Source organism: Chrysoperla carnea, chromosome 4 (assembly GCF_905475395.1).
Source record: "Chrysoperla carnea chromosome 4, inChrCarn1.1, whole genome shotgun sequence".
Lineage (NCBI taxonomy): Eukaryota > Metazoa > Arthropoda > Insecta > Neuroptera > Chrysopidae > Chrysoperla > Chrysoperla carnea.
Window position 1 is genome coordinate 48,315,002 of NC_058340.1, and position 13,651 is coordinate 48,328,652.

General features: G+C 28.6%; 1 protein-coding gene across 3 annotated transcripts in view; it reads right to left on the reverse strand.

Moving 5' to 3' along the window:
- Positions 1 to 13,651, reverse strand: part of LOC123298557 (tyrosine-protein phosphatase 3) — a 41,801-nt gene that overhangs the window by 3,391 nt on the left and 24,759 nt on the right. For 2 of the 3 annotated variants that reach the window (XM_044880594.1, XM_044880595.1), the window contains 3 exons: positions 9,560 to 9,615; positions 5,427 to 5,506; positions 416 to 2,820 (listed from right to left, as the gene is read on the reverse strand). In XM_044880594.1, the coding sequence (XP_044736529.1) occupies positions 416 to 2,820; positions 5,427 to 5,454 (2,433 nt within the window). In that variant the 5' untranslated portion in view covers positions 5,455 to 5,506; positions 9,560 to 9,615. The remainder of the gene's footprint in view (positions 1 to 415; positions 2,821 to 5,426; positions 5,507 to 9,559; positions 9,616 to 13,651) is intronic. The other variant, XM_044880596.1, reaches the window with a different exon arrangement.

Sequence of the window (13,651 nt, forward strand, 5' to 3'; positions counted from 1 at the left end):
CTATTACAAACGAAAACATAGACGTATCCACATCAAAAACTCAGCATCATGAATTTTTTCGTAAATTGACAGCTCTTTTGAAAATTAATCTGCCTAAAATAAACGCTGATCTGCTTACTGCTTAGATTACTTGGTTAAATAGTTGTGGAGAAGCGATATGAGGTTAATAAAGAATATTATTTAGACGTATTGAAGCATTTGCGTGCGAAAAACGGTCAGAATTAAGGAGCAATAATTCCAGGATTTAACACGAGCATAATACATTTGATTATAATTTAACCATGCCTAACGGCCAGAATTAAGGAGGAATAATTCCAGGACTTAACACGATTATAATTCAACATTTTCGTTTGATTATAATTTAACTATGCCTAAATCTAACACGTTTTTGAAAACAAAAAACTAAATTACTTACCAAAAGTAATGCAAGAAGAACCAAACAAATAGCCGCAATAGTAATGATTATAATAGCAATAATTGTTATGGGATTTGTTTCATCATCTTCTAATGGATCCATTGTATTTTCCGGAATTTCAGTTGTCGTTGATGTTATAATAACATCCGGCGCATTTGTATGTATATTATTTTCATCCGCTGTACTAAAATGTTTATATACATTATTTTCACTGGTTTTGTGTCCATATTTATAATCATAGCCAAAAGTAGTTGTTTCAAATACATGTGAAACCGTTGAAGAAGATAGCGGGGTTGGTAACGATGTTGTAGGTTTTGATTTCTTATTAATTGTTTCATGTAAAATGTTATCATCAATATTCTTATAATTAATCGTTGTTAAAATGGATGATGAATGAACCACACTTTGAGCAGTTGTCGATTCCGTAGGAAATTTAACTTTAATATCGTCATCTTCCTCACTTGTTGGCGTTAAATAATTCGATTTACCAGGTTTTATTGTATTTTCGCTACTTTGTTGATTAATGAACGATAAATTATCATCTTCATGACTTAAACTTTTATTTTTTATTACATACGAATTTGGTACAATTGTACTCGAAACATTCGATTCCAATACACTCAATGTAATTGGTATAATATTTGTTGTAACCGTTGAACCTTCTGGTGAAAACGTTGATGTTTCTGTCGAAGTGGCTTCAGTCGTAACATCTGGTAAATTTGTCGTTACAATTGTTTCATTATTATTAATTGTTGTCATTAAAATTCGTTCCGTTGTTGTACTTAAATCAAGTTCCGTTGAAAATTCATAATTTATTGGTGTTGTACTAATTGATTCTAATAATGATATTCGATTTGAAAATTGTGTTGTACTTTCTGTCGTTGATGGATTATCCGTGGTTGTAAGATCAATTTCAACTGTAAATGAATTTGCATCAGTTGTTACGGACTCATTTGTTGTATTCTCAAGTATTTCAACATCGAATAAAGTTTCCGATGTTGTCGTTTCAAGATTATCAATTGTCGTTGTACTTATTGAATCTTCAGTCGTGCTTAGTATATCAAAAATGTTTTCGTCTGGTGGTAAAATACGTACAGAATGCTGTTGATTTTCTTGAACAATCGAATCGGATACGGTGGTTGTTTCAGGCGCATTTGTTGTTGTTCCTAAAGTGTCCGTATATTTGATTGATCCACGTTTAGTTATGTTTGTCGTATTTTTTTGTAAACTTTCATAAACTGGATTAATACTTGTAGGTGTTTGTGTTGATAAATAATGTGGTTTCCAAATCGGTTTTTTTATTATTGTATTCTTTTCATTTGATTCATCGCTTTCAATTGTTTTTACTGAGAAACGTGGTCGTGATGTAACTGTTTGAGGTGTTGTGGTTTTATGATCATTTTCAATTGTTTTTACAGAAAAACGGGCACGATTTTTAATTGTTGTTACTGTTAAATAATCTAACTCGTTCACTTTTGGAGACAACGTAGTTTCAATAAATGTTTTATTTGTTAAATATTTACTTTCAATATTTAAGCTCGTATTATTTTCAATAATTAATTTACTATGACGAGAGGCTGCATTTATTGAATCAAATTGTTCAATATTTGCAATATTTTGGTAATCTATGGTTTTATTTACTCGAGGTTTAATTATTTCAATAATATTTGGCATATTTGTTGTTGTCAAATCATCATTTTCTTTAATATTATTAATAATTTCTTTTTGGATATTATAATGGCGATTATCGAATGTTAGTGTAGTTGGTGTCGTTAATTCACTTGTAAATATATTCGATTTTAAAGTTTTCCCATTCGATTTAGTCTCAGATGATATTTCATCATATAATTCGGAACTTGTATACCGTACAATTTCTGGCGACACTTCATATTTATACACATTATTTATGCTTTGAAATTCTGGTGATGTATATTTTTCATAGGAACGACTATATTCACTGCGATTAGGTGATGAATTTTTATTTTCTTTTATTGATTTCGAGGTACTGCTAGGATTTAATGTTGAATTAGAAATATCTGAATCAATTTCTGGTGAAATATTTGAACTCAATGCTGATACCTCAGTTGACAGAGGGGGAGGCAAGGTTTTATATTTTACTGAGCCTCTTTTATAAGTTTTATCTTTTGATTCTAATTCTTGGGTCCTCGATTCTATAGCTATTTGATCATCAATAAAGTTATCGTTCACGTAATCAGATCCATTGTTAATTTGTGTCTCATTATTAATGACTTGATTAAAGTCAATAAGTTCTTCTAGGTGAGATATTGAACTATTATTAATGCTACTGTCTGTGGTTGTTGGTTCTTCATTTCGTATGTTTCGTGTTAAATATTCTGCTGTTGTTAATTCTTGTGTTAAACATGAGGTAATGATGATTAAAAACCCTGAAACAAAAATTTTTAATGATTATTCCCCAAAATGTATTTTTTTATGATTTTTCAAATTATGAGACAAAACTACTTGCTGAAGTGATAGAAATTCACTTCCGATATAATTTGTACTTGTACTTGCGTTTAAAATTTTTTATTTAAGTGTCAATTAATTAAAGCCAAACTGGACATCAAACACAAAGCGCTTAAACAGTGTGTCGCATGAAAATATGAGAGTGTCTTCATCTTAAATGCGACACACTGTAGTAGTTTGAATTCGTTTTTTTTGATAGGGTAATTTTTTCTTTTCACTGTGTATTTATTTGTTATTGAAGTTATCGTAATGATTTTGATGTATCGCGGGAACGCATTCGAAGGTGTTTTCTGATCTTATCTGGATAATTGCATCCTTATAGAGTTGAGTGGTATATAAGTATAATATACTAGAGGTATAGTAGTTGATTCTTTATTTGAAATAAAAGTGAAGGGAAATGACCTTTATTTTTGATTTAAAAAAATTATGTGAACATCAAGTTTAAGAATGATTTAAATTATAATAACATGAGGTACTTTACGTCTTCAGCACACGATTTCGCTTATTAAATAAAATTTACTCTTTTGTGTTAAAATAATTAGAAAAGTATAATATGGTATATTAAATACATATTGCGTTTAAAGGTAAATTTAAGTTTTAAACTATTTTAGGATATGGCACGTAAAAAAATTCATGAACCCAAACTTTCTGCCGCGAAGTAAATAAGCTCCTGAGTCGATGTAGAGCATTTTCTCTCATAGGACATATATATGGCAGAACAGTCATTTTCGAGATAGAGGAAGGTGTAGAAATATGGAGAAAGGGTGAACCCTAATCGTTTGGAAGCAACAGTAAATCAAAGCATACATTTTTTATAAACCGGGAAAGTGACAGACAAAACTTTAAGGCAGTTTCGGAAGGGGGTGGGGTTGACGTAAATCGGAGAAAAAGTGGGCCTATAAGACAAGATTATTCCTTACGGACACCCATTTGTAGAGATACAAACAATATAACAAATATGATTGCCTTGTATTTTTTTCATCACTTTAAACCCCTAGAATTGTGGTTACTATTGGTGAATGATACGCCCACTCTTTATGATCTGTTTTTGAAATTTACAAAAAAATATTAACAATCACGTTCAGTAATAAAAAATATAATATAAAATATTGTTTTGGTTTCTATACGAATTGCATTGGTTTTGATATTGCTATCTAAACATAGACAAAATAAATAATTTTGTTTTAATTTCAACAGTTTTATTTCAATGCTATTTTCTATCATATTTTTGGTGTTTTAAAAAAAAATTCACAGTTGATAATAGTACAAGGTGCGACACGAAAATTGATTTGAATTTGCTTCAAAACAACGTAGTTGTTTCACACGACGATTATAAAGGTGGTCTTATTCAAAAGAACAGCTCTTAAGGACGTTCCCGTTTTCTTAGGATCATCTTTAAATCGTGTTTGTGTGTTAAGTTATTTTTTCTAAATCTTTATTAGGCATCAATATTTCATAATAACTATGGTATATATCAAAAAATTTTATTTTGAATTTTCGTCTATTTTTCCCAAGATATAATAGAACCTACCCACAAAATTTGAAACGCAGGTCTCCAATATTTTCATACACTCATTTTTTTGGGAACGTTCTTAACATTTTGTTATGGGAAATTAGATACCAACTACATTGGACATTCAACAATAAGTTTGGTAAAAATCTTGTTATGAGTCTTGGTCCTGTCGACGTGATAACTATATTGGTCTTGGTCTTGAAAAATTTGAAGGATCAAGATTGCAAGTACGAGACTAATTTTGCTCATCACTAATCAAGTATTAGAAGAAAATTTTTCAAAGACTAAAAATGTAAACTTGTTTTAAAGACAAAAATATAAACTAACAATTTCCTAGATCTCCAAGTCTTTCTGTAGGTCTAGTGATAGTAGTAAGGATAAGTATCATCAGCTTTTTAAAATGAATTTTGCAAGAAAATAAATGATTGGGAGTTTGTGATGATAGAAAGAAATTGATATTATTTTTTGATCCAGCTGAAAAAATAATTTTTTTTTGCAGACCTATGATCGTTTCAAGTGTTTTTATACGGATAGAGATTACGTCAAAATTATAAATGAGTATTAAATAAATTAAGTATTATGTAAGTAAGAACGTGATATACCTATTCTAATATCAATATAGTTTCGTGACCTACATCTATTAATAGAAAGTAGAAATTCATAATAATGCGATGATAATTGCTATAAATTTGTTTTCTTTTTTTTTAAATGTAATTATCATCAATTTGTATCATTGTATGTAAGTTGTGTAAAATTATATTTTTATATCAATTAAACTCTGCGTTACTTTGACCGAAACTTTTCACCTTTCAACCCATAAACCTAGCTCAATGCAATAACAAACTCAATTTTTTTTTCAGTGGGACTTATGATCGTTTACTAGAATAAATGGTTAATGTTAAAGGGATTAATAGGAACTTTAGGATTTTTATTTTTATTTTATACCCCTTCCTCCTTCTTTATCCATGGATAATCTTAAAGTGCATCTAAAATTAATTGTTTAGAAATACTTACCCAACCAAAAATTTATTCCATTGTCCATGGTTGTTACATCGTATAAGCTTGAAATACTAAGTGTTGCTTCTGAGCAGAATCTGTAATAAAAAGAAAATATTTCATTAAAAAAGTATTTATGGCTTTATGCATATTAAGTTTTTTAAGTCTAAAAAAATGTAACAGCTTTCTAAAAAATACAAACATTAGCCATTATTCTGCCTTTCGGTTAAAGAATAGTGTATCGATATCGAATTATAATCTAATATAATATCCAGCAAGGAGATTGACTACTCAAGGTGAGTTTTGGAGATTTTTGAAGTGAAAACTTCTTTAGCGACGTTGGGTGGGTAGGGGGGTTCGCCTTACCGACATGCTGTGCGCGCGCCGATATGCTTATAGCAGTACATCTGTAGCTGTATAGCTGACGTATTGTGTAACATTAGTGCTGCTTATATAACAAGTACATTGAAATTTATGTAAATACAAATACTATCCACAAATCATATGATTATATATTAATTGTTATTTCAATTGAATTGTATTTATATTTTGTCATTATCTTGTACAGTAATATTATTAAAATAATAAAAAAAACATATAAACATGCATATTGCTCGGAATGTCAATAGATGTGAAAACCAGATTGATGTTGATAATTTTAAATCAAATATTATGAAATTTAAAATTTTTATTCTAAAAGCTCTAAGTTTTTTACTTTTATCGGCGGTCCTTATGGCTGCCAATTTTTTTTGTTTGCTTAGAGTTTGATTTTCTTTAAGACTTACAATAAAATTGTTAACCCAATTCACTCAGTCATATCGCAATATAAGAGATTGAATTTTGATGAATCTTGTTTTTACAACAAGATTCAAGGAATTGTACACAGAAACTGAGTTAGGAAAACGCATGCGCATGATACATTCTTCAATTCGTTTCAAATACATGTCGCACATGTTAAATACATGCGCATAGCACAAATATTCGAATACCTTTACATTTAAAAATCTTCATGCATCAGTACCAACTACCAAGAACACTCCATTCTTGATCAGTAATAACAATAAAATTTCTATTATTTATGAAGACGTTGGTTATTATTTTATAGCTATTACTGGTGTATTATTGTTTATATTTTGAATGCAGGAAAACAGTTTTATAAAATCTTAACACTAAATAAATCATAAAAGAATATGGTGCTCTGTTGACTATATACAATTATTTTATTTGTGGTTTTATTATTCTTTATTTTATTAATTTACATTTTTATAATACAAAAATTATATAATAAGAAGTAATAATAAACAATTGACTGAGTTAACTGTTGAAATACTCTGTATAAACAGTATTGAATATCAGTGATTGCATTATTTTTATAAATTTGATATAGTTGAGTAAATTTACCGGATTTTGATAATCAATTCTAAAAATTTTGGAAGAATGCTAATTTTTTTAAAATAGGTTCTTTTGATGTAAAGATAAAGAAAAAGAGTTTTCCGGTTCCGGAACTATCCGCACGACCTTCTGCACGCGGTTTCGGGACAATTTATTTCTACATTGGTTTCTTTGGTGACATTTTATTGAATACCTCTGCTTCTATTGATCTGATTAAAATTAAATGGAAGACTTTCCACTACATATATTTTTTTTAACTTTTTAACATTTTTATGTTAATTTCTAAATCAATAACAAAATTTATTGATGAATACTAAAATATATTATTAATCTTTAAATTTCAAATCAATGACAATAAATTGAATATCCATTATAACACAATAAAAAAAATTTCACAATGAATTTGATTATAATAATTAAAATCGAAGGGCAACACTATACAAACAAAATATACAAATTTATTGATGGAAAAAATACTATGTATTGTAAATTAAATATTGAATGAGATCATTAAGGTGGAAATCCTGTAACAAAATATTAGGTTACCTTCTTTTCTTTAAAAATATCTGAATCAGATACCACTTTCATTATTAAGATGCATTATAGTACAAGCAAGAGAGGAATTAATTAACTCTGACCTCAAAAATTTTAGCACCTCACTGAAAAATTGATTAAAGCAAATTTGAACAAAATCTGTATTTCTTATACCATGTATATATGAAATATGTCTATTATTAAAACTTCATATAAAAAAAATCAAGCCTTTTTTCCAAAATTGCCCTGGCGCTAGTACACTTTTTAACATTCGCATATCATTAAAAAAATTCGCTTAGATTACACAACTCTCGTGAGCGTTCGTAGGAACATAATTTGCCTATAAAATATTAATAATAATTTGCTTAAACAATATTATAAAGAGATAAATTCAATTAACCTTGCTTGCAATTTGCAGGTCGCTTGCCGTAAGCAAAATTTATAATATGATTATTATTTATAACGTAGTAAGTAGTAATATGATAATTATTTGAATATAAAATATTTTGTTTATGTAGTGTTCGTAGTTGGTTGTAGTAGGGGAAGGTGTAGTACCTACTCATTTACATTCTTGTGTTTTTAAAGCCATTTTTAAAATATTACAATGAAAAAAAAAATTATCTTATCTTGGATATTTTAAATATTAAACAAGTATCGATAACAACGTGTGAATAAGGTGCCATGGCTCACATCCTAATGTACATAGAATTACCCTCACCGATTGTATCTGCAGACAATATCTTCAACGCGTAATCGTTATAGTTCACTAATGATGCTGTTCCTTAGAACAGTCAGCTTGAAAATAAAACCCAAATCAGAAAAATCAAAACTTTTTTACTTTTTTCCCAGATTTTAGATTTAGTTTATACAAAAACAAGACCACATTGACAATCAGTCTTCCTCCTACCTGTATTCTGATTAAATATTCTCATTACAATACAAATGCTGTCCAATAAATATCAATACTGTCGAGAAACTACGAATTATTCAAGGTACATTTGACTCTAGATATAACATCTTACCCTAGTATGTATTTATTATAAGTATGATATCATTTTTATTAATTCTAAGCACATTTTGTATTTTATGACTATGAATATATCAATTATCATTTTATCAAATAGTATCAGATAGTCTAATGTGAAACAGCGTTGGTGATTGGTGTATCGAAAATTCCTTAAGATCATGTTTTTATACCATGTATAAATGAAATTATATCAACGTATACTAAGTTTAATCCCAACTTAAAACTATTGATGCTACCAACAAAATTTTGGTATAAGTGTTCATAAAATCCATTTCCGGTTATCCGTTCCTCTGTGAACACGGTTACTCAAAAACAAAAAGAGATAACAAAGCAGAGAATAGAGACAAAATATTAAATGTAAAAAAATGTTCCCTATAAAAAAAGAAACAACTTTTGTTTAAAACATTTTAAATTTTGAAGAGAACACCTTCAAGTAAATCGGTGGGGGTAGTTTTGGTTTATTCCTATGTACATTAAACCATTGGATATTATGATATCGTGCCATGTATCACATCGCATGTGCCACGGTTCACACGTAGTTATCGCTAGTTTTAATATACATGCTAGAAAAAAATACCTAATGTTGAGAAATAACAGTGCTAAAAACAGAGTAATTAAAATTTTGATTTTAGTACTACACGTTCGCCTACTCTTTAAGACCTAAAAGTAAAACAGAGGAAAGTTCTAAAAAAAAGGTTTTAATTTTATCCTTATCAATAATTCTTCATTAATAATTTGATTGGTATTTGTTAATCTCTTAATTATTAACCTCAAATAATTAACATTCAGAAATAATTAACATCTTATTGTTAGAGTATTGTTACAGTATTTATCAAACATTTTCAATTATTGAAAAGTAAAAAAATTACGGGTTTAACATTTCGGACATTATAGACCGTGGGACACCACGGTGTTTTTTTAAAATGATGAATACATACCTGCAACTTCGTGAGTGGCTTCTTTTTCTTCTAACAAACTTTCCTCTACGACTTTTTTCTACGGCTAAAAAATCGTACAGGAAAGTTTAGTAAACTCGTCAAAAGGAAGCCGCTTACGAAATTTCAAGTTTATTTATCATTAAAAAACCCGTGGTGTCCCACGGTCTATTAGTCGAATACGGATTTGCTAAAAGAAGAGACGCAGGAAAAGAGGTTACCAACATTAGAAAACGAAATTATCATTAAATTTATATACTAACCTTAATTACAAAAATGTCGTTTCATTAGTTCGAGTTCTGTGAGGTGAAATTATAATCTGAAACAATATTAAAAATTAATATTAATATAAAATATTTTTCTAAAAATATAAAACACAAATATTATAGACTAGCGTACCCGGCGAACTTCGTATCGCCTAACATAGTCGGTTTTTTTTTTTTTGTGATAAGTCACAAACACACACTTTTTTTAGTTTTATAGAAATTTGTAGCTTTTTGATTTAGTAATATTATAGATGCACAGCAAAGAGACGTTTACATTTCAATTGAAATTTTACCACAAACAATTTACATTTAACCATAGACAATTTGTTTTTGAGTAATGTTACAATAGTACAAATATTAACATCACTCAATTGTTTTGCTTTCCCGGAACCCCTCTACTAACACTTAAACTTTATGGTATGGTATTAAAGTTCAAATTGACTATTAATTATTATTATGAATCTTCTGTATGGGAATATAGAAAAGTGTTGTAAGTCTTTTTTAGGCATCTTTTTAAATTTTTCTTTCTGTAAGAACTATCCTCGTATTTCAAGGAATATTTAAAAAAAATTACCGAAATCGGTTCAGCCGCTCTCGAGATTTGCGCTTAGCAACACATTCAGCGATTCATTTTTATATTATAGATGTTGCCTATATAAATACCCCGAGTTAATGATATCATATGAAGGAATAATAATGAAAGCATATACGAGAGAATCTATCACCAGAAAGCGATAACCTGGCAGTTTATGAATAATATAATTATATAAAATTTCGTGTATAATCTAATTGGTCAGGTTAATTTCGATCAACTTACAAGGTCTTTGGCTTTGAAATACTTCCTATTTCGTATTTAAATCAAGTTTATTGAATGATTGAAATCTCTTAGTTTCCTGACCTTTTTTTAATAAACTACTCTTCTCACAGTCGCTTTATTGTGGCAAAAGTATACTGGAATTACGCTTTAAAATAATGGAATTTCCTAAATAATTTTCCTTATAATTTTTTTTATAGAAACTGGTTTCTTTTATTATGGATGTATATGTTTATTTTCTATTTTCAAGGTTTCAAAATATTATCTTTATCTTGATTTCTGAAAATCAATTAATACGTAGCTTTTTTTATTTTCTTATTTATAAAAAATTCTTTGCATAATCGTAAGATAAAACTTTATAGGTATTATTAATTACAAAATTAAAAAATCCCCAACATAAAAAATAGCTAACCTTTAAAACCAAGTCCTTGGTAGACTCACCAAAAGGAAGCTACTAACGAAGTTTTAAGTACGTATTGATCATTTAACAAAAGGGTCCTGCCCCACGGACTATTCTTAAATATACATTAAAAAATTTTCCTGCTCCACGGACTATTCTGAAAGTCTATTGTTCAGGATTTTTATTATTTGAAAGGTACTAGTTATTGACTGGGAAATATGAAAAATAATCATCTAGAGTATAGAATTAAAATTTTCGATTTTTTTTGTCTGTCACTCAAATGTTCAATGAAAGCCATTAACAACACAACAAATAAAAAATTACAGAAATTTTGCAGCTCTCGAAAGGATTGAAAACTGTGAAGTATAATTTTAAGAAAAACAACAAACATTCCCAATTTCTGAAATTTTGTGTGTGTTGTGTTTATATAGTCAATACCTTTCAAATGATATCGTCGAAAATTTGTTACTGCTGGACTATATAATGATACGAAAATATTATTGACATGATTAATTTCATGGTTTTTGTTATATTAAATCAAAATATCAAATGCATAACAACAATATAGTTAATTATCAAGGACGTATCGTGGGCGGGGAAAAATTTCCTACACAAAAAAAATCTTCATGTTAAAGAAAAACAAGTGAAAACAAACAATTGACTGAGTTCATTGTTGAAATACCATGTATAGACAGTGTAGATTACTCTGTCACATGACATAATATATACAATACATGTAACACATATATAACTGATATTCCCATACTATACAATTTACGCCTAATTTGCGCTCTCGCGGGTAAACAGTAATGTTTACGAAAAAATGTTTCTAACAAAGTTGTTTATTTTTTTATAAGGAACATTTTTTACATTTAAACTTTTGTTCTATCTCTAACGGTTTACAAGATGAGTCCTACGGACCCAAGACCCAATTGACCTATGTTACTCATTTACAAACTTGATCTTACTTTTTACGTCCTAAGCACGCTATAAAAATTTCAGCTTGATATCTCTTTTCGTTTTTAAGTAATCGTGATGACAGACGGACAGACAGACGACAGACAGGCAGACAACCGGTAATGGACTAATTAGGTGAGTTTATGCACACCTACACCAAATTAAGTATCAATATTTTTAAGGGATACAAACTTGGGACTAAGCTTAGTATACCTTGATATATTTCATATATACATGGTATAAAAATTCGAATTTGGAGAATGCAGTTTAGAGGTTTGATTCGAAATCAAAAATTTTTATGTTTACTTATATTTATAAAAAAAATATTGACCTGTTTAATAAATGAATGAATCACAAAATAAATCGAAAATTAAATTAATAAATTTCCGTTTTTCGTTTTATAGGACATATTTGTATTAGATACTATGGTGATCCATTTCGGGCAGGTAAGATTAAGAGAAACCACTTCTTAAAATAAAATATCATAATAATTTTACCCCCACTCTGAATATTTTCCGGATCCGCACATGATGTATAATCAATTATATATCGAAAATTATTATAAATATTATACTTTTATGTAATAAAACATATTTGAGCATCGATAAAGTTTTTTTGATATATTTATAAAATATGTGGAACGATGACAAATACTAATTATCTAGTCATTTCTTTATACAAAATTGTAATTAATGCTGAATTAATTAAAAATATTTTCAATTTATAAATTAGTTAAATTAGGTATACATATTATTTCTTGTATATTAAAAACAAATGTTACTTCAATGCAAACTGATATTTAGCTATTTATTTTCAATGACAGAAATAATAACTATTTCGACTACATAATAATGATATGAATAATGAATTATTATAGTATTACGTTAATCATAATTCTAGTCAATAATACAGAATAAAGCATTTTGCTGCCAAAAAAAAATTGAGTTGTTCAATTCTTTAATGTAAATAATTTTGAAGATCGCCAAAAAAAACTTAAAAATAAAATTATGTGCAATTAAATATAAATTAATTAAAATTAAAATGATCATTCATTTGGGTTCAAATGGTCATTTTTTTCGTCGTCGTTTCGTTCGTATAAACGGCAATATGACTTGAAAAGAGTTTCATAACATTCGGTCGAAGCGTTTCGAGTCGAGCGAGTTTTTTCTTAATTTTTTCGCTCGAACAAAAAATGATATCGACTTTGTTGAGCCGATCGAAGATTATTAACGGCAGTATGACCCGAAAAGAATTTCATAAAATTCGGTCGAGTCGAGCGACTTTTTTTTTAAGTTTTATCCTAATCGATATCGCGCTAACAAAAAATGATATCAACTTCGCCGAGGTGCCGATCGAAGTGTTTAAACGACAATATGACCCGAATAGAATTTCATAATATTCGGTCGAGTCGTTTCGAATCAGAATAACTTTTTTTTAAATTTTTTATTACTGTTTATTACGCTGGGAAGGTTATCGTGTGGATCTAAATGGTCGCACCAGACCCAACCAAACGCTTGTTTAAATTTAATAATGATTGTGGTATATAAGTCGTAATGTTACTGTAACTCCATCTATTTCATCTTTATGTTTATTTTATCTCTTGCCCTATGTTTAGTTTTATTTGATCTTAATTAATTTCCCAATATATAGGAAGTTATTGTAATGGGTACGATTATTGGAATCAAAATTGTTAACATATATTTACGTACGATTCATGGTTAGGACAAAGCTTTAACACCAGTTTGAAGAAGAGTGTGTGTGTGTATCGCCGCACAAGTTTTTCTTGACCCTTTTCGATATGCGATAAAATGTTTTTTAAAATTGCATATAACTTTTAAGCGAATTCAATTATTTTATATAAATATACTATCCTTGAAATAATTTTGGGTATAAGTACATCATCCAATGTTGTCAATGG